We start from the raw sequence: 21,777 nt of genomic DNA, 5'->3' as shown, positions 1-21,777 counted from the left end.
TCTGTGTGTCCGTTCCTGTCCTTACCTCTGTGTCTGTGTGCGTGCTTGTTCTTGCCTCTGTGTCTGCGTGTGCGTGTGTGCTTAATCTAGCCTCTGTGTCTGTGTGTCCGTTCCTGTTCTTACCTCAGTGTGTGTGTGCGTGCTTGTTCTTGCCTCTGTGTCTGCGTGTGCGTGTGTGCTTGTTCTTGTCTCTGTGTCTGCGTGTGTGTGCGTGCTTATTCTAGCCTCTGTGTCTGCGTGTGCGTGTGTGCTTGTTCTTGTCTCTGTGTCTGTGTGTCCGTTCCTGTTCTTACCTCTGTGTGTGTGTGCGTGCTTATTCTAGCCTCTGTGTCTGCGTGTGCGTGTGTGCTTGTTCTTGTCTCTGTGTCTGTGTGTCCGTTCCTGTTCTTACCTCACTGTGTGTGTGCGTGCTTGTTCTAGCCTCTGTGTCTGCGTGTGCGTGTGTGCTTGTTCTTGTCTCTGTGTCTGTGTGTCCGTTCCTGTTCTTACCTGTGTGTGCGTGCTTGTTCTAGCCTCTGTGTCTGCGTGTGCGTGTGTGCTTGTTCTTGTCTCTGTGTCTGTGTGTCCGTTCCTGTTCTTACCTCTGTGTGTGTGTGCGTGCTTGTTCTTGCCTCTGTGTCTGCGTGTGCGTGTGTGCTTGTTCTTGTCTCTGTGTCTGTGTGTCCGTTCCTGTTCTTACCTCTGTGTCTGTGTGCGTGCTTGTTCTTGCCTCTGTGTCTGCTTGTGCGTGTGTGCTTAATCTAGCCTCTGTGTCTGTGTGTCCGTACCGCTTTTTGCCTCTGTGTCTGTGTGCGTGTGTGCTTAATCTAGCCTCTGTGTCTGTGTGTCCGTACCGCTTTTTGCCTCTGTGTCTGTGTGCGTGCTTGTTCTTGCCTCTGTGTCTGCGTGTGCGTGTGTGCTTGTTCTTATCTCTGTGTCTGTGTGTCCGTTCCTGTTCTTACCTCTGTGTCTGTGTGCGTGCTTGTTCTTGCCTCTGTGTCTGCGTGTGCGTGTGTGCTTGTTCTTGTCTCTGTGTCTGTTTGTCCGGTCCTGTTCTTACCTCTGTGTGTGTGTGCGTGCTTGTTCTAGCCTCTGTGTCTGCGTGTGCGTGTGTGCTTGTTCTTGTCTCTGTGTCTGTGTGTCCGTTCCTGTTCTTACCTAAGTGTGTGTGCGCGTGCTTGTTCTTGTCTCTGTGTCTGCGTGTGCGTGTGTGCTTGTTCTTGCCTCTGTGTCTGCGCGTGCGTGTTTGCTTGTTCTTGTCTCTGTGTCTGTGTGTCCGTTCCTGTTCTTACCTCTGTGTGTGTGTGCGTGCTTATTCTAACCTCTGTGTCTGCGTGTGCGTGTGTGCTTGTTCTTGTGTCTGTGTCTGTGTGTCCGTTCCTGTTCTTACCTCAGTGTGTGTGTGCGTGCTTGTTCTTGCCTCTGTGTCTGCGTGTGCGTGTGTGCTTGTTCTTGTCTCTGTGTCTGTGTGTCCGTTCCTGTTCTTACCTCTGTGTGTGTGTGCGTGCTTGTTCTTGCCTCTCTGTCTGCGTGTGCGTGTGTGCTTAATCTAACCTCTGTGTCTGTGTGTCCGTACCGCTTTTTGCCTCTGTGTCTGTGTGCGTGCTTGTTCTTGCCTCTGTGTCTGCGTGTGCGTGTGTGCTTAATCTAACCTCTGTGTCTGTGTGTCCGTACCGCTTTTTGCCTCTGTGTCTGTGTGCGTGCTTGTTCTTGCCTCTGTGTCTGCGTGTGCGTGTGTGCTTAATCTATCCTCTGTGTCTGTGTGTCCGTACCGCTTTTTGCCTCTGTGTCTGTGTGCGTGCTTGTTCTTGCCTCTGTGTCTGCGTGTGCGTGTGTGCTTAATCTAGCATCTGTGTCCGTGCTGCTTTTTGCCTCTGTGTCTGTGTGTCCGTTCCTGTTCTTACCTCTGTGTGTGTGTGCGTGCTTGTTCTAGCCTCTGTGTCTGCGTGTGCGAGTGTGCTTGTTCTTGTCTCTGTGTCTGCGTGTGCGTGTGTGCTTGTTCTTGCCTCTGTGTCTGCGTGTGCGTGTTTGCTTGTTCTTGTCTCTGTGTCCGTTCCTGTTCTTACCTCTGTGTGTGTGTGCGTGCTTATTCTAGCCTCTGTGTCTGCGTGTGCGTGTGTGCTTGTTCTTGTCTCTGTGTCTGTGTGTCCGTTCCTGTTCTTACCTCAGTGTGTGTGTGCGTGCTTGTTCTAGCCTCTGTGTCTGCGTGTGCGTGTGTGCTTGTTCTTGTCTCTGTGTCTGTGTGTCCGTTCCTGTTCTTACCTCTGTGTCTGCGTGTGCGTGTGTGCTTGTTCTTGTCTCTGTGTCTGTGTGTCCGTTCCTGTTCTTACCTCTGTGTGTGTGCGTGCTTGTTCTTGCCTCTGTGTCTGCGGGTGCGTGTGTGCTTAATCTAGCCTCTGTGTCTGTGTGCGTGCTTGTTCTTGCCTCTGTGTCTGCGTGTGCGTGTGTGCTTGTTCTTTTCTCTGTGTCTGTGTGTCCGTTCCTGTTCTTACCTCTGTGTGTGTGTGCGTGCTTGTTCTAGCCTCTGTGTCTGCGTGTGCGTGTGTGCTTGTTCTTGTCTCTGTGTCTGTGTGTCCGTTCCTGTTCTTAGCTCTGTGTGTGTGTGCGTGCTTGTTCTTGCCTCTGTGTCTGCGTGTGCGTTTGTGCTTGTTCTTGTCTCTGTGTCTGTGTGTCCGTTCCTGTTCTTAGCTCTGTGTGTGTGTGCGTGCTTGTTCTTGCCTCTGTGTCTGCGTGTGCATGTGTGCTTGTTCTTGTCTGTGTCTGTGTGTCCGTTCCTGTTCTTAGCTCTGTGTGTGTGTGCGTGCTTGTTCTTGCCTCTGTGTCTGCGTGTGCGTGTGTGCTTGTTCTTGTCTCCGTGTCTGCGTGTGCGTGTGTGCTTGTTCTTGTCTCTGTGTCTGCGTGTGCGTGTGTGCTTGTTCTTGCCTCTGTGTTTTTTCCGCTGCCCTAACCACTGGGACATTGCGCCTCCACATTGTAGCTTGCTACTGCACATGCGTTACTTCCACGCTGAATGTTGTCAATACGATGCCGTCTTGAAGAGAAGAAATTCTAAAGATGCGACTGTAAGGTAGGCATCTGTTTTTGGGTGGATTTAGTGGGATTTTGTTGTTTGATATTGCTTTTCTTTTTTGAAATATGAAATCCTCACTGGGTCCCAGACATTTTGTCCGCCTGCAGTCGCCCAATGTGACTCAATTTTGAGAACTGTTGTTTTTTTGGAAAATTCTACCAGTTTGTGGAGGATTTTTTTTGTGTGTTCCTGCTGCCGTGACCCTGGAGTACCATTTATTGGAATACCTCTAAGCCAGGATTACCAGATGGCCGGAATTGTGTTGATAACTTGAAGTGTCTTCCTTCCTTCCTTCTTTTTCTCTGCTCTGTCTTTCTGTTCTTTTTTGTTTTTGAACTGTATTTAGACTTTTTGTTGTGAACTATTTATCGGAGTTTTACTGCAAGTATGGCAGAAATTCTCCCACCCAAGGAGTGGTTAAAAGACTTAAGTGAAAGAACGATGGTGTTGAAGATGTACTCTAAGTCACTCGACACCATTACGGTCTTTCCCAAAGTCGAAATCGAAAAAGAGTTGGCAGAATATCTGCCATCTATTAAGTTTATTGCCAGGGGTGTCAAGTTTGCAACAGTGTGGTTACTATTTGACACCCCTGAAGTGGCTCGCAAGTTTGCGAGCCAACCCTTAGAAGGGCAAAACATTTTGTTTCTTCCCACACAATGTGGGAAGAAATTACGAAAAGCTTGGGTTTTTGGGCTGCCACCCGGAATAGAACCTGAGTGGATAGGGGATACTTTCCGCCAGGGTCTGGATGGCAGCGGAGCCAAGCTCCTTAACGTTAAAATTCTGCCTGCTGTTGATTGGGTTGGGTCAAAAGCTATTTTGACCCTGTGGACCCAATCAACCAAAGATCTGGTTTTTCCAGATTTTCTAAGAATAGCCAGGTCCACCTGTGCCTGGAGCCTGGCTGCATTAAAAAAAACTGTACCCAGGACCAATGTACGGTCCTGGAGCAGTTAACAAAAGTAATGCCCCCTGCTCTCTCATTGGAGGGAGAGATGGCAGTTGTTGAGGTGGAGACGTCCTCGAAAAAGGGGAAAAAAAGAAAGAAGGTGGGGAACAATAGTTGCCCACCAAAGGACCCTAAAGCTGCGACAGGGAGGGAAGATCGTCCGGATAAAGTGGAGGTACCACACCCTCCCGTAACACAGGGGAGGAAAAAGAAGAGAAAAGCAAAGAATAAGTCATTGCCGGCGGCTGATGGTGCACTGCCGGCATGTCCTGAAACCTCGTCGGTGGGAATTATGCCACCGACAGAGGAGGGATGATTTTGTTATCTTCTTCCATAAGGGAGGGGCAATTCAGAGCTTCTTAAGGAAGCTAGAGGGCCGGAGGGAGGAGACCTTGCCCCCTGGACTGCAGACCCGGATTGGCCTCCACAGGTGACTACTGAGATCCTAACAGACGTCGAAATGTTCAAGGTGATGGATTCCTTTCCGAAGGACCATTATAGGTTCGCCTTCTGGGGCCCCGACATGGAGCTGCAGGATGCATATAGCCTGGTCGGGGAGGAAGGATAAGAGTCCTTAGTGCCTCAATATTTATTATTTGTAGGAGGTTTAATACCCCATTTTGTTTTTTATTTTTAAAATGAAACAAATAAAAGAATTAATTAATTAATACTCATATACCTGCTTTCGCATTTTCTTTTCTTAACACCCTAGAAGATTAATCCTTGCATTAAGTTCTTACATCTTCTAAATTATTTAACCCCTACGATACTTAACAAGAATGGCTTTCACCTAAATTATTACTAAAATTATTTCTATACATTTGCTCCATATTGCATTCTGTTAATGCTTCTAGTTACATATAAATAATCATTTGACTATGTAATAACATACTCTATCTTATGTTACTAAATTATTTTATTTAGGCTTCTTTTTTTCTCACCTCTGTAATATTTTATTATAGCCTGGTGTTGCCATCCGGTTTCACCAGTCCTCAGTCAAATCGTCCAACCCATGCTAGCATGGAAAGCGGACGTTAAACGATGATATATAGATATATATATTATACCCAAAAGAATAAACCTTCACCTATTGTCATTTTGATTGCATATACATTTAATATTTAATTATAAGTTATCTTAATTGATTCACCCTTATTTCTAATTTATATTTTGTCTTTGTTTTAATTTTAATTCCTGTGTTATTTACCTAACATATGGCAATTATACTCGTATACCTGCTTTTGCATTTTCTTTTCTTAACAAGGTTATATTGCTCTATTCTTATTTTTATTATAACTCCAATAAATTTACTATCTTCCACCCCTTTGTAAGGTTTATACCATGTTCTTTATAAAGAGATTTTTTATCAGTTAATGGTTTGGGGCCTTATACTCAACACACTCGAACTGAACACATAATTGTATATCTTTAACCAACTCTGATGAGATTCAACTTTTAAATAGTTTTAATCTTGGTAATTAATTTCTAAAGGTCTGGAATCGAAACAGCTGTCAGAGATGTTGTCTAATTTTTTAATTAATAGCTAATTATTTATTAATTGTCTCACTATTTTATATTCTTTAAATATATAAATCACAGTTTATGTAGTTACCTTACAGTTTTTGAATAGGTAACTAACCAGTATTTTCACTGGATTTTATTATCCCTTAGTGAGGTTTGTAACCTTTATGGGTACTATATATATATATATATATATATATATATATATCGAGGGTATGAGAGGTAATGGTGTCAAGAAGACCCAAAGGTGTCAGGTAATGCTGAGTAAGTGTTATGGACAGACTATAGTTAAGTTCCAAGTTTGATAATGATATGAATGAGGAGCCCAACGTAGGTCGTGTTTTAGCATGCATATATATGTATATATATATATTGGAGCCTGGTGTAGCCATCTGGTTCACCAGTCCTCAGTCAAATCGTCCAACCCATGCTAGTATGGAAAGCGGACGTTAAACGATGATGATGATCATATATATATGCGCACGTATATATATATATATATACATACACATATTCACACACACATACACAACAGACTTCTTTCAGTTTTTGTCTACCAAACCCATCCACTCTCATTCTGGTTGTTCTGGGTCTAATGTAGACAACAGTTACCCAAGGTGCCATGCAGTGGGACTGAACCCGAAGCCACGTGACCAGGAAGTGAACTTCTTAACCACACGACCATTTCTGTGTCTATATTATTGTTATATAAAAGTATAAAATGTCCACTGTTGTGTCTCTGCTGTTTAAGTATCTTCTATATCTTACCCTGTTGTTTCTCTTTTATTCCAGAATGTCAGATGACATTGGCATAATGATCATTTCTCCATCCAGGCCCTTCATCAATATTCAATTGACTTTTAAAGACTGAAGGAACATGTTATACAGAACAGATGTAATACTGTTTCTATAACTCTATGCAGAATTACAGACTGTCTGGATTCTGTGCAACATGAATTTGTAAATAGATTTGAATAAATTTACAAAGGAATTTGCTGCTTCTTCAGATATCATGAAGATTGCAGTTGATGGAAAATGTAACAGTCGAAAATATTTGTAACAAATATAAGTGCAAAACAAGAAATCTATTGTGGTGGAAGAAGAAAAGATAAAGGAAAATTAATTAATGTGAAGGACTTATAAAAGGTTAATTTTATGTGCATCAGCATGGCCGCAGCTCTGAGCTGAAACTTTGAAATGAAATGAAAAATATGCTGAATTGTCTTTTAAAGACTAAAGGAACATGCTCTACAAACCAAATGTAATATTGTTTCTATGAATCTATGGTGAATTATTGTGGAATATTTCATCTGAACTGAGGTGAATAGCTACATTTCTCTACTTTATGGTCTGGATTGTGTGCAAGATGGATTTGTACATCAAATAAATCCAAGGAAATTTACAAAGGAGTTTGCAGTTCTTCAGATATCAGTGACGATCGCTGTTGATGGAATATATAACGGAGGGAAACATTTGTAATAGATATAATATCAGAGCAAACACAAGGAAGCTATGTGCATACTGAGGTGAGAGAAGAAAGATTGCGGAAAATTAATTAATGTGAGAATTAATTAAAAAGGGTTAATTTTAGATGAAGAGATGCTGAAAGTGATAGAAAAATCACCACATGTGTGTGACATTTGTAATAAGTCTTTCTCTCATAAAGGGAACTTAATTACTCATAAACGTATTCATACAGGAGAGAAGCCATATCATTGTGACATTTGTGGTAAATCATTCTCTCGGAGTAATATACTGACCACACACAAACAGATTCATACTGGAGAGAAGCCATATCGCTGTGACATTTGTGATAAATCATTCTCTCAAAATGTTAATCTCAGTATTCACAAACGGATCCATACAGGTGAGAAGCCATATCAGTGTGATATTTGTGGTGAATCATTTGCCCGGAGTGATATATTGATCACTCACAAACAGATCCATACAGGAGAGAAGCCATACCGCTGTGATATCTGTGGTAAATTATTCTCTCGGGGTGATATACTGTCTACACACAAACGTATTCACACAGGAGAGAAGCCATATCGCTGTGATATCTGTGATAAATCATTCTCTCAAAATTCTAATCTCAATACTCACAAACGAATTCATACTGGAGAGAAGCCATACCAGTGTGATATTTGTGGTGAATCATTTTCCCAGAATCATCACTTGACATATCACAAATACATCCATACAGGGGAAAAACTAAATCACTGTGACATCTGTGGCAAATCGTTCTCGTTAAAGCATCATTTAACTAAACACAAACTTTGTCACACTGGAGAGAGACCATATCGCTGTGATATCTGTGGTAAATCATTCACTGAAAATGGTGTTTTGACTAAGCATAAACGCATTCATACAGGAGAGAAACCATATCATTGTGACATATGTAGCGATTCGTTCTCTCAGAATAGTTTTTTAATTAGACATAGACGTATTCACACTGGAGACAAACTATTTCATTGTGATATTTGTGGCAAATCATTCTCTGAAACTGGTTACTTAACAAAACACAAACGCATTCACACCGGCGAGAAACCTTACCATTGCAATGTCTGCAGTAAATCGTTTTTTCAAAGTAATCATTTGAATGCTCACAAACGTATTCATACAGGAGAGAAACCATATCACTGTGATATCTGTGGCAAATCATTCTCTGACAATGGTGGCTTAAGTAGGCATCAGCGCGTACATACAGGAGAGCGACCGTATTGTTGCAATATCTGTGGTAAATCATTCTCTCAGAGTTGTAACTTAACTACCCACAAGAGTATTCACACAGGAGATCATTGTGATATCTCTGTTAAAGGATTGTCTGAGACTGGCCCTTAACCAAACATAAGCATGTTCATACAGAAGAGAAGCCATATCATTGTGATCATGCAATCATACAGAAGTGAGGCCATATCATTGTGATATCTGTGATAAATCATTGTCTTGAGTTCATCATTTGATAACCCTTAACCCTTTAGTATTCAAATTATTCTGTCAAATGTAAAGCTTATGTATTCACACCATGTAAAATTAATCTTGATTCATTTTATGGCTTTGAGATTTCAATTATGTGATTGTTTATTTTTAAAATGACACAATAAGGCAGCTATGACTCACCATATCTGACTAGTTTGAACATAAAACAGGTAGAATATTTTGGCCAGATATGGCCGGTTTAAGCACTAAAGGGTTAAATGCAATCATATAGAAGAGAAGCCATATTGTGATATCTGTGGTAAATCATTCTCTCAAAATGGTGATTTTAACTACTTGGAAATGTACTCGAACAGGAGAGAAACTGTATCAGTGTAACATATCTATTAAATCATTCTCACAGTGTGGAAACTTAACTAAACACAAATATATACATACAAGAATGAAATTGTATCACTACTATATCTGTAGCAAATCATAATCTAAATAAATGTTACTTAACAAAGCATATATGTTTACAGTAACTGTGACAATTACGAGATTCCGTTTCAGGTAAATACAGTTCAGCAAACGTGCTACTGTGGTTTTTGTTGAGCAAATTGTTTCCGTTTTCTCTACTTTCACTTTAGTATTACTAGTAATTTGATTAACCCATTACCTACCAGTGATCTCATATGAGATCACTTAAAAATTACAAATTTCGTAATTATCTATCAATATTTACACATATCTAACCTTTTTGCTATATCTACTAGGTATATTTCTCTGATATTCAAATGAGGTTTGCTAATTTTTCACCCAATATCTCGCTTATTTCTATTTAAAATGTTATTTTGATCATTCCAGCGTGTTTCTAAGGCTTTTATGCTAGAAATCAAAGTTTCAGAAAAAAAATTCCAGTTAATAGAATTATGGGAGGTAACGGGATAACCCATTCGTTACTGTATTTATTTTAAGATGCTCTGTGTCTCTTTCAATTAATTTTAAATATAACAAAGAATTTAGTAAAATAACTTAGTTATCGTTCAGCTAGTGTTAGGAACGTAATTTGTGATTAAGGTTTGGTGGAAGATTTTAATACAAAACTTATGAAAACAAGACATTTGTACTCAGAGCCAGTTTCAGCTGGGTTGGGAACAAAAGGGTTAATATTGCTACTTTCTTATGGGGTCACCTACTCATGATATAGACTTCATTGATTATATTCTGGGTTGGAATAGGGGCAGGGTGGTTGTGTGCTATAGGCCCGAGGCTATAGTAGAAGACACTTGCCCAAGGTGCCACGCAGTGGGATTGAATCCGGAACCATGTGGTCGGTAAGCAAGCTACTTACCACACAGCCACTCCTATGCCTAGAATACATACATATTTGTGTATAAAAATGTGGACATGTTCACTACTCAGGTATATACATGCATAGATACCATTCACAAAAATGTATATAGGCGTGTACGTGCATTTAAATGCATGCATTCCACTCATACTCAGACATGTGCATGTACATGGATGTATATATAACTGTGTGTGTATGTAACGTTTTTTTTTTGTGATGTCCTGTACCCATATATGCATCTATGTATACATGCATGTAGGTATGTTCATATATGTATGGATATATGCATAGATAGATAGAGGGAGAGAGTGTGTTTATGTTTGCTTTTTTTCTTTTTCCCGAATTGATATAAACAAACGCTGACAAGGCTTTTTATATTTTGTCAGAGTTAAAACGCTGACAAAATATAAAAAGGCTTAGTATCGAAAGATCACCAAATTTTTATCTGTTCTATAACACAAAATATACAAGTATACGAAGTTTGAAAGTGTTTCGGTACCAAAAACACGACATAAAACATAAATGAAAAGTGTTGCCCATCAATTCAGAAGGATCCACTTTGTTTACTTCCGGTTTTGAAAACAAACCTATTTAAACTAATTTTATAATAAATTTTAATTAATCCTGATATAATTAACGCGGCCTTCATTCGTTTCGGCTCGACGAAGCCAAAACAAAAAGTCGCTTGTTTCCGTGACAACTCGACAATTCACTTCGGATATCTTCGTGAGCTCCGTCACAGCCGTTCTTGTCTGTGCGTGTGTGTTCGCTTGTTGTTGTCTCTGTGTCTGTGTGTCCGTGCCGCTTTTTGCCTCTGTGTCTGTGTGCGTGCTTGTTCTTGCCTCTGTGTCTGCGTGTGCGTGTGTGCTCAATCTAGCCTCTATGTCTGTGTGTCCGTACCGCTCTTTGCCTCTGTGTCTGTGTGCGTGCTTGTTCTTGCCTCTGTGTCTGCGTGTGCGTGTGTGCTCAATCTAGCCTCTGTGTCTGTGTGTCCGTACCGCTCTTTGCCTCTGTGTCTGTGTGCGTGCTTGTTCTTGCCTCTGTGTCTGCGTGTGCGTGTGTGCTTAATCTAGCCTCTGTGTCCGTGCGGCTTCTTGCCTCTGTGTCTGTGTGTCCGTACCGCTCTTTGCCTCTGTGTCTGTGTGCGTGCTTGTTCTTGCATCTGTGTCTGCGTGTGCGTGTGTGCTTAATCTAGCCTCTGTGTCTGTGTGCGCGTGCGTGTTTGTTGTTGCATCAGTCTCTGTGTGTCCGTGCGTGGTTGTTCTTGCCTTTGTGTCTGTGTGTCCGTTCCTGTTTTTGCGTTTGTGTGCGCGTGCGTACTTGTTCTTGCCTCCGTGTCTGTGTGCGCGTGCGTGCTTCTCGTTGCACCTGCGTCTATGCGCGCGCTTACTCTTGCTTCTGCGTCTGTGTGTCCGTGCCTGTTCTTGTTCTTGCCTCTGATTCTAACAATTTTTAAATCAATAAACACGCGTAACCATATATGTGTTGAGGGAATAATATCAAAAGGGTTCAACAGTTAGTGAAGGTCAGTTTGAAATGTGCAGCTCTTTTACTGGTTTCAGTCATTTGACTGCGGCCATGCTGGAGCATCGCCTTTTAGTCGAGCCTGTCGGTTTCTTTTGCTGAACCGCTAGCTGATGGAGACATAAACACACTAGCATCGGTTGTTAAGCAATGCTAGGGGGACAAACACATGCATATACATATATACGACGGGCTTCGTTCAGTTTCCATCTACCAAATCCACTCACAAGGCTCTGGTCGGCCCGAGGCTATAGTATAAGCCCAAGGTGCCACGCAGTGGGACTGAACCCGGAACCATGTGGTTGGTAAGCTACTTACCACATAGCCACTCCTGCGCCTATAAGGTGTTAATCCTACAGTAATCAACTCTTAATTTCAGGAATTGGTAAGACAATGTGACATACAAGAAACAACAGGAGAATCATCAAGGAGTAAATTAGATTCATTAAATTTCACAGTATTAAAAAGAGAATAAAGGGTTAAAAGAAAATTAATGATGGGCGGGGAGGTGGGCAATTGTGGCTGTTATTGGTTTCATATAAACAGCACCCATGCTGGTGGGATGTAAAAAAGCACTCATTATACTCTCGGGGTGGTCGGCTACAGGAAGGGCATCCAGCCCTAGAAACTATGCCAAATCAAGCTGGAATCTAGTTCAAGCTCTCAGGCTTACAAGTTCATATCAAACCGTCTAACCCATGCCAGCATGGAAAGCAGATGTTAAATGATGATGATGATGACAATATATATAATATAAAGAAAAAGAAAAAAGCAAACATAAACACACTCTCTCTTTCTCTCTCTATCTATCTATCTCTTCTATATGTATGTACGTATACATATATATATAGAGACAGGGAGATGGGGGAGGGGGGGTTATGATATAGATAAAGCTTGGTGTGTATATATATGTGTGGGTATGTACATATATATATAGTTTAACGTTTTTTTTTTGTGATGCCCTGTACCCATATATGCATGTATGTATACATATAGATGTAGGTATGTACATATATGTATGGATATATGCATATATAGAAAGAGATAGAAAGAGAGAGATAAATAGATATAGAGAGAGAAGCCGGGAGATAACTGACAGGTGTTTTAAATGGAGTGGGAAAGAGAGATAGATAGATAGAGAGAGAGTGTGTGTTTATGTTTGCTTTTTTTCTTTTAACGCTGACAAAATATAAAAAGGCTTAGTATCGAAAGATCACCAAATTTTTATCTGTTCTATAACACAAAATATACAAGTATACGAAGTTTGAAAGTGTTTCGGTACCAAAAACACGACATAAAACATAAATGAAAAGTGTTGCCCATCAATTCAGAAGGATCCACTTTGTTTACTTCCGGTTTTGAAAACAAACCTATTTAAACTAATTTTATAATAAATTTTAATTAATTCTGATATAATTAACGCGGCCTTCATTCGTTTCGGCTCGACGAAGCCAAAACAAAAAGTCGCTTGTTTCCGTGACAACTCGACAATTCACTTCGGATATCTTCGTGAGCTCCGTCACAGCCGTTCTTGTCTGTGCGTGTGTGTTCGCTTGTTGTTGTCTCTGTGTCTGTGTGTCCGTACCGCTTTTTGCCTCTGTGTCTGTGTGCGTGCTTGTTCTTGCCTCTGTGTTTGCGTGTGCGTGTGTGCATAATCTAGCCTCTGTGTCTGTGTGTCCGTACTGCTTTTTGCCTCTGTGTCTGTGTGCGTGCTTGTTCTTGCCTCTGTGTCTGCGTGTGCGTGTGTGCTTAATCTAGCCTCTGTGTCCGTGCGGCTTCGTGTGCGTGTGTGCTTAATCTAGCTTCTGTGTCTGTGTGTCCGTACCGCTTTTTGCCCCTGTGTCTATGTGCGTGCTTGTTCTTGCCTCTGTGTATGCGTGTGCGTGTGTGCTGAATCTAGCCTCAGCGTCCGTGCTTGTTCTTGCCTTTGTGTCTGTGTGTCTGTTCCTGTTTTTGCGTTTGTGTGCGCGTGCGTACTTGTTCTTGCCTCCGTGTCTGTGTGCGCGTGCGTGCTTCTCGTTGCACCTGCGTCTATGCGCGCGCTTACTCTTGCTTCTGCGTCTGTGTGTCCGTGCCTGTTCTTGTTCTTGCCTCTGATTCTAACAATTTTTAAATCAATAAACACGCGTAACCATATATGTGTTGAGGGAATAATATCAAAAGGGTTCAACAGTTAGTGAAGGTCAGTTTGAAATGTGCAGCTCTTTTACTGGTTTCAGTCATTTGACTGCGGCCATGCTGGAGCATCGCCTTTTAGTCGAGCCTGTCGGTTTCTTTTGCTGAACCGCTAAGTGATGGAGACATAAACACACTAGCATCGGTTGTTAAGCAATGCTAGGGGGACAAACACATGCATATACATATATACGACGGGCTTCGTTCAGTTTCCATCTACCAAATCCACTCACAAGGCTCTGGTCGGCCCGAGGCTATAGTATAAGCCCAAGGTGCCACGCAGTGGGACTGAACCCGGAACCATGTGGTTGGTAAGCTACTTACCACATAGCCACTCCTGCGCCTATAAGGTGTTAATCCTACAGTAATCAACTCTTAATTTCAGGAATTGGTAAGACAATGTGACATACAAGAAACAACAGGAGAATCATCAAGGAGTAAATTAGATTCATTAAATTTCACAGTATTAAAAAGAGAATAAAGGGTTAAAAGAAAATTAATGATGGGCGGGGAGGTGGGCAATTGTGGCTGTTATTGGTTTCATATAAACAGCACCCATGCTGGTGGCATGTAAAAAAGCACTCATTATACTCTCGGGGTGGTCGGCTTCAGGAAGGGCATCCAGCCCTAGAAACTATGCCAAATCAAGCTGGAATCTAGTTCAAGCTCTCAGGCTTACAAGTTCCTATCAAACCGTCTAACCCATGCCAGCATGGAAAGCAGATGTTAAATGATGATGATGATGACAATATATATATATATATATATATATATATATATATAATATATATATATATAAAGAAAAAGAAAAAAGCAAACATAAACACACTCTCTCTTTCTCTCTCTATCTATCTATCTCTTCTATATGTATGTACGTATACATATATATATAGAGACAGGGAGATGGGGGGGGGTTATGATATAGATAAAGCTTGGCGTGTATATATATGTGTGGGTATGTACATATATATATAGTTTAACGTTTTTTTTTGTGATGCCCTGTACCCATATATGCATGTATGTATACATATAGATGTAGGTATGTACATATATGTATGGATATATGCATATATAGAAAGAGATAGAAAGAGAGAGATAAATAGATATAGAGAGAGAAGCCGAGAGATAACTGACAGGTGTTTTAAATGGAGTGGGAAAGAGAGATAGATAGATAGAGAGAGAGTGTGTGTTTATGTTTGCTTTTTTTCTTTTAACGCTGACAAAATATAAAAAGGCTTAGTATCGAAAGATCACCAAATTTTTATCTGTTCTATAACACAAAATATACAAGTATACGAAGTTTGAAAGTGTTTCGGTACCAAAAACACGGCATAAAACATAAATGAAAAGTGTTGCCCATCAATTCAGAAGGATCCACTTTGTTTACTTCCGGTTTTGAAAACAAACCTATTTAAACTAATTTTATAATAAATTTTAATTAATTCTGATATAATTAACGCGGCCTTCATTCGTTTCGGCTCGACGAAGCCAAAACAAAAGGTCGCTTGTTTCCGTGACAACTCGACAATTCACTTCGGATATCTTCGTGAGCTCCGTCACAGCCGTTCTTGTCTGTGCGTGTGTGTTCGCTTGTTGTTGTCTCTGTGTCTGTGTGTCCGTACCGCTTTTTGCCTCTGTGTCTGTGTGCGTGCTTGTTCTTGCCTCTGTGTCTGCGTGTGCGTGTGTGCATAATCTAGCCTCTGTGTCTGTGTGTCCGTACCGCTTTTTGCCTCTGTGTCTGTGTGCGTGCTTGTTCTTGCCTCTGTGTCTGCGTGTGCGTGTGTGCTTAATCTAGCCTCTGTGTCCGTGCGGCTTCGTGTGCGTGTGTGCTTAATCTAGCTTCTGTGTCTGTGTGTCCGTACCGCTTTTTGCCCCTGTGTCTATGTGCGTGCTTGTTCTTGCCTCTGTGTCTGCGTGTGCGTGTGTGCTGAATCTAGCCTCAGCGTCCGTGCTTGTTCTTGCCTTTGTGTCTGTGTGTCTGTTCCTGTTTTTGCGTTTGTGTGCGCGTGCGTACTTGTTCTTGCCTCCGTGTCTGTGTGCGCGTGCGTGCTTGTCGTTGCATCTGCGTCTATGCGCGCGCTTACTGTTGCTTCTGCGTCTGTGTGTCCGTGCCTGTTCTTGTTCTTGCCTCTGATTCTAACAATTTTTAAATCAATAAACACGCGTAACCATATATGTGTTGAGGGAATAATATCAAAAGGGTTCAACAGTTAGTGAAGGTCAGTTTGAAATGTGCAGCTCTTTTACTGGTTTCAGTCATTTGACTGCGGCCATGCTGGAGCATCGCCTTTTAGTCGAGCCTGTCGGTTTCTTTTGCTGAACCGCTAAGTCATCGGTTGTTAAGCAATGCTAGGGGGACAAACACATGCATATACATATATACGACGGGCTTCGTTCAGTTTCCATCTACCAAATCCACTCACAAGGCTCTGGTCGGCCCGAGGCTATAGTATAAGCCCAAGGTGCCACGCAGTGGGACTGAACCCGGAACCATGTGGTTGGTAAGCTACTTACCACATAGCCACTCCTGCGCCTATAAGGTGTTAATCCTACAGTAATCAACTCTTAATTTCAGGAATTGGTAAGACAATGTGACATACAAGAAACAACAGGAGAATCATCAAGGAGTAAATTAGATTCATTAAATTTCACAGTATTAAAAAGAGAATAAAGGGTTAAAAGAAAATTAATGATGGGCGGGGAGGTGGGCAATTGTGGCTGTTATTGGTTTCATATAAACAGCACCCATGCTGGTGGCATGTAAAAAAAGCACTCATTATACTCTCGGGGTGGTCGGCTTCAGGAAGGGCATCCAGCCCTAGAAACTATGCCAAATCAAGCTGGAATCTAGTTCAAGCTCTCAGGCTTACAAGTTCCTATCAAACCGTCTAACCCATGCCAGCATGGAAAGCAGATGTTAAATGATGATGATGATGACAATATATATATATATATATATATATATATATATATATATATATATATATATATAATATAAAGAAAAAGAAAAAAGCAAACATAAACACACTCTCTCTTTCTCTCTCTATCTATCTATCTCTTCTATATGTATGTACGTATACATATATATATAGAGACAGGGAGATGGGGGGGGGGTTATGATGTAGATAAAGCTTGGCGTGTATATATATGTGTGGGTATGTACATATATATATAGTTTAACGTTTTTTTTTGTGATGCCCTGTACCCATATATGCATGAATGTATACATATAGATGTAGGTATGTACATATATGTATGGATATATGCATATATAGAAAGAGATAGAAAGAGAGAGATAAATAGATATAGAGAGAGAATCCGGGAGATAACTGACAGGTGTTTTAAATGGAGTGGGAAAGAGAGATAGATAGATAGAGAGAGAGTGTGTGTTTATGTTTGCTTTTTTTCTTTTAACGCTGACAAAATATAAAAAGGCTTAGTATCGAAAGATCACCAAATTTTTATCTGTTCTATAACACAAAATATACAAGTATACGAAGTTTGAAAGTGTTTCGGTACCAAAAACACGGCATAAAACATAAATGAAAAGTGTTGCCCATCAATTCAGAAGGATCCACTTTGTTTACTTCCGGTTTTGAAAACAAACCTATTTAAACTAATTTTATAATAAATTTTAATTAATTCTGATATAATTAACGCGGCCTTCATTCGTTTCGGCTCGACGAAGCCAAAACAAAAGGTCGCTTGTTTCCGTGACAACTCGACAATTCACTTCGGATATCTTCGTGAGCTCCGTCACAGCCGTTCTTGTCTGTGCGTGTGTGTTCGCTTGTTGTTGTCTCTGTGTCTGTGTGTCCGTACCGCTTTTTGCCTCTGTGTCTGTGTGCGTGCTTGTTCTTGCCTCTGTGTCTGCGTGTGCGTGTGTGCATAATCTAGCCTCTGTGTCTGTGTGTCCGTACCGCTTTTTGCCTCTGTGTCTGTGTGCGTGCTTGTTCTTGCCTCTGTGTCTGCGTGTGCGTGTGTGCTTAATCTAGCCTCTGTGTCCGTGCGGCTTCGTGTGCGTGTGTGCTTAATCTAGCTTCTGTGTCTGTGTGTCCGTACCGCTTTTTGCCCCTGTGTCTATGTGCGTGCTTGTTCTTGCCTCTGTGTCTGCGTGTGCGTGTGTGCTGAATCTAGCCTCAGCGTCCGTGCTTGTTCTTGCCTTTGTGTCTGTGTGTCTGTTCCTGTTTTTGCGTTTGTGTGCGCGTGCGTACTTGTTCTTGCCTCCGTGTCTGTGTGCGCGTGCGTGCTTGTCGTTGCATCTGCGTCTATGCGCGCGCTTACTGTTGCTTCTGCGTCTGTGTGTCCGTGCCTGTTCTTGTTCTTGCCTCTGATTCTAACAATTTTTAAATCAATAAACACGCGTAACCATATATGTGTTGAGGGAATAATATCAAAAGGGTTCAACAGTTAGTGAAGGTCAGTTTGAAATGTGCAGCTCTTTTACTGGTTTCAGTCATTTGACTGCGGCCATGCTGGAGCATCGCCTTTTAGTCGAGCCTGTCGGTTTCTTTTGCTGAACCGCTAAGTCATCGGTTGTTAAGCAATGCTAGGGGGACAAACACATGCATATACATATATACGACGGGCTTCGTTCAGTTTCCATCTACCAAATCCACTCACAAGGCTCTGGTCGGCCCGAGGCTATAGTATAAGCCCAAGGTGCCACGCAGTGGGACTGAACCCGGAACCATGTGGTTGGTAAGCTACTTACCACATAGCCACTCCTGCGCCTATAAGGTGTTAATCCTACAGTAATCAACTCTTAATTTCAGGAATTGGTAAGACAATGTGACATACAAGAAACAACAGGAGAATCATCAAGGAGTAAATTAGATTCATTAAATTTCACAGTATTAAAAAGAGAATAAAGGGTTAAAAGAAAATTAATGATGGGCGGGGAGGTGGGCAATTGTGGCTGTTATTGGTTTCATATAAACAGCACCCATGCTGGTGGCATGTAAAAAAAGCACTCATTATACTCTCGGGGTGGTCGGCTTCAGGAAGGGCATCCAGCCCTAGAAACTATGCCAAATCAAGCTGGAATCTAGTTCAAGCTCTCAGGCTTACAAGTTCCTATCAAACCGTCTAACCCATGCCAGCATGGAAAGCAGATGTTAAATGATGATGATGATGACAATATATATATATATATATATATATATATATATATATATAATATAAAGAAAAAGAAAAAAGCAAACATAAACACACTCTCTCTTTCTCTCTCTATCTATCTATCTCTTCTATATGTATGTACGTATACATATATATATAGAGACAGGGAGATGGGGGGGGTTATGATGTAGATAAAGCTTGGCGTGTATATATATGTGTGGGTATGTACATATATATATAGTTTAACGTTTTTTTTTGTGATGCCCTGTACCCATATATGCATGAATGTATACATATAGATGTAGGTATGTACATATATGTATGGATATATGCATATATAGAAAGAGATAGAAAGAGAGAGATAAATAGATATAGAGAGAGAATCCTGGAGATAACTGACAGGTGGTTTAAATGGAGTGGGAAAGAGAGATAGATAGATAGAGAGAGAGTGTGTGTTTATGTTTGCTTTTTTTCTTTTAACGCTGACAAAATATAAAAAGGCTTAGTATCGAAAGATCACCAAATTTTTATCTGTTCTATAACACAAAATATACAAGTATACGAAGTTTGAAAGTGTTTCGGTACCAAAAACACGGTATAAAACATAAATGAAAAGTGTTGCCCATCAATTCAGAAGGATCCACTTTGTTTACTTCCGGTTTTGAAAACAAACCTATTTAAACTAATTTTATAATAAATTTTAATTAATTCTGATATAATTAACGCGGCCTTCATTCGTTTCGGCTCGACGAAGCCAAAACAAAAAGTCGCTTGTTTCCGTGACAACTCGACAATTCACTTCGGATATCTTCGTGAGCTCCGTCACAGCCGTTCTTGTCTGTGCGTGTGTGTTCGCTTGTGCTTGGCTCTGTGTCTGTGTGTCCGTGCCCCTTTTTGCCTCTGTGTCTGTGTGCGTGCTTGTTCTTGCCTCTGTGTCTGCGTGTGCGTGTGTGCTCAATCTAGCCTCTGTGTCTGTGTGTCCGTACCGCTTTTTGCCTCTGTGTCTGTGTGCGTGCTTGTTCTTGCCTCTGTGTCTGCGTGTGCGTGTGTGCTCAATCTAGCCTCTGTGTCTGTGTGTCCGTACTGCTCTTTGCCTCTGTGTCTGTGTGCGTGCTTGTTCTGGCCTCTGTGTCTGCGTGTGCGTGTGTGCTTAATCTAGCCTCGGTGTCCGTGCGGCTTCTTGCCTCTGTGTCTGTGTGTCCGTACCGCTCTTTGCCTCTGTGTCCGTGCGGCTTCTTGCCTCTGTGTCTGTGTGTCCGTACCGCTCTTTGCCTCTGTGTCTGTGTGCGTGCTTGTTCTTGCATCTGTGTCTGCGTGTGCGTGTGTGCTTAATCTAGCCTCTGTGTCTGTGTGCGCGTGCGTGTTTGTTGTTGCATCAGTCTCTGTGTGTCCGTGCGTGGTTGTTCTTGCCTTTGTGTCTGTGTGTCCGTTCCTGTTTTTGCGTTTGTGTGCGCGTGCGTACTTGTTCTTGCCTCCGTGTCTGTGTGCGCGTGCGTGCTTGTCGTTGCACCTGCGTCTATGCGCGCTTACCGTTGCTTCTGCGTCTGTGTGTCCGTGCCTGTTCTTGTTCTTGCCTCTGATTCTAACAATTTTTAAATCAATAAACACGCGTAACCATATATGTGTTGAGGGAATAATATCAAAAGGGTTCAACAGTTAGTGAAGGTCAGTTTGAAATGTGCAGCTCTTTTACTGGTTTCAGTCATTTGACTGCGGCCATGCTGGAGCATCGCCTTTTAGTCGAGCCTGTCGGTTTCTTTTGCTGAACCGCTAAGTGATGGAGACATAAACACACTAGCATCGGTTGTTAAGCAATGCTAGGGGGACAAACACATGCATATACATATATACGACGGGCTTCGTTCAGTTTCCATCTACCAAATCCACTCACAAGGCTCTGGTCGGCCCGAGGCTATAGTATAAGCCCAAGGTGCCACGCAGTGGGACTGAACCCGGAACCATGTGGTTGGTAAGCTACTTACCACATAGCCACTCCTGCGCCTATAAGGTGTTAATCCTACAGTAATCAACTCTTAATTTCAGGAATTGGTAAGACAATGTGACATACAAGAAACAACAGGAGAATCATCAAGGAGTAAATTAGATTCATTAAATTTCACAGTATTAAAAAGAGAATAAAGGGTTAAAAGAAAATTAATGATGGGCGGGGAGGTGGGCAATTGTGGCTGTTATTGGTTTCATATAAACAGCACCCATGCTGGTGGCATGTAAAAAAGCACTCATTATACTCTCGGGGTGGTCGGCTTCAGGAAGGGCATCCAGCCCTAGAAACTATGCCAAATCAAGCTGGAATCTAGTTCAAGCTCTCAGGCTTACAAGTTCCTATCAAACCGTCTAACCCATGCCAGCTTGGAAAGCAGATGTTAAATGATGATGATGATGACAATATATATATATATATATATATATATATATACAATATATATATATATATATATATATATATATATATATATATATATATATATATATAATATAAAGAAAAAGAAAAAAGCAAACATAAACACACTCTCTCTTTCTCTCTCTATCTATCTATCTCTTCTATATGTGTGCGCGTGCGTGATTGTTGTTGCATCAGTCTCTGTGTGTCCGTGCGTGGTTGTTCTTGCCTCTGTGTCTGTGTGTCCGTGCCTGTTCTTGTTCTTGCCTCTGATTCTAACAATTTTTAAATCAATAAACACGCGTAACCATATATGTGTTGAGGGAATAATATCAAAAGGGTTCAACAGTTAGTGAAGGTCAGTTTGAAATGTGCAGCTCTTTTACTGTTCTCCGTCATTTGACTGCGGCCATGCTAAAGCACCGCCTTTTAGTCGAGCAAATCAAACCCGGGACTTATTCTTTGTAAGCCCAGTACTTATTCTATCGGTTCTTTTGCTGAACCGTTAAGTGATGGAGACAAAGAAAAAGAAAAAAGCAAACATAAACACACTCTCTCTTTCTCTCTCTATCTATCTATCTCTTCTATATGTATGTACGTATACATATATATATAGAGACAGGGAGATGGGGGGGGGGGGTTATGATATAGATAAAGCTTGGTGTGTATATATATGTGTGGGTATGTACATATATATATAGTTTAACGTTTTTTTTTTGTGATGCCCTGTACCCATATATGCATGTATGTATACATATAGATGTAGG

At 41.4% G+C, this 21,777-nt stretch overlaps 1 protein-coding gene across 2 annotated transcripts; it reads left to right on the top strand.

Annotated features, from left to right (window-relative positions):
* Window positions 1–1,290: 1,290 nt before the first annotated feature.
* LOC128251530 (uncharacterized) lies at window positions 1,291–8,967 on the top strand. Of its 2 annotated transcripts, XM_089344965.1 has the most exons (3): window positions 1,589–2,475; window positions 2,764–3,046; window positions 6,315–8,967. In XM_089344965.1, the coding sequence occupies exon 3, from the start codon at window positions 7,122–7,124 to the stop codon at window positions 8,361–8,363; it is 1,242 nt and encodes a 413-aa protein (XP_089201091.1). In that variant the 5' UTR covers window positions 1,589–2,475; window positions 2,764–3,046; window positions 6,315–7,121; the 3' UTR covers window positions 8,364–8,967. The 2 variants fall into 2 exon arrangements, with proteins under 2 accessions (XP_052834306.2, XP_089201091.1); XM_052978346.2 differs by having other exon boundaries at window positions 1,291–3,046.
* Window positions 8,968–21,777: the final 12,810 nt, after the last annotated feature.

This window comes from Octopus bimaculoides, chromosome 29, assembly GCF_046866305.1.
Source record: "Octopus bimaculoides isolate indiv1 chromosome 29, ASM4686630v1, whole genome shotgun sequence".
NCBI lineage: Eukaryota > Metazoa > Mollusca > Cephalopoda > Octopoda > Octopodidae > Octopus > Octopus bimaculoides.
The sequence above is the reverse complement of the archived record's forward strand: the minus strand, read 5'-3'. Positions and strand labels throughout refer to the sequence as shown.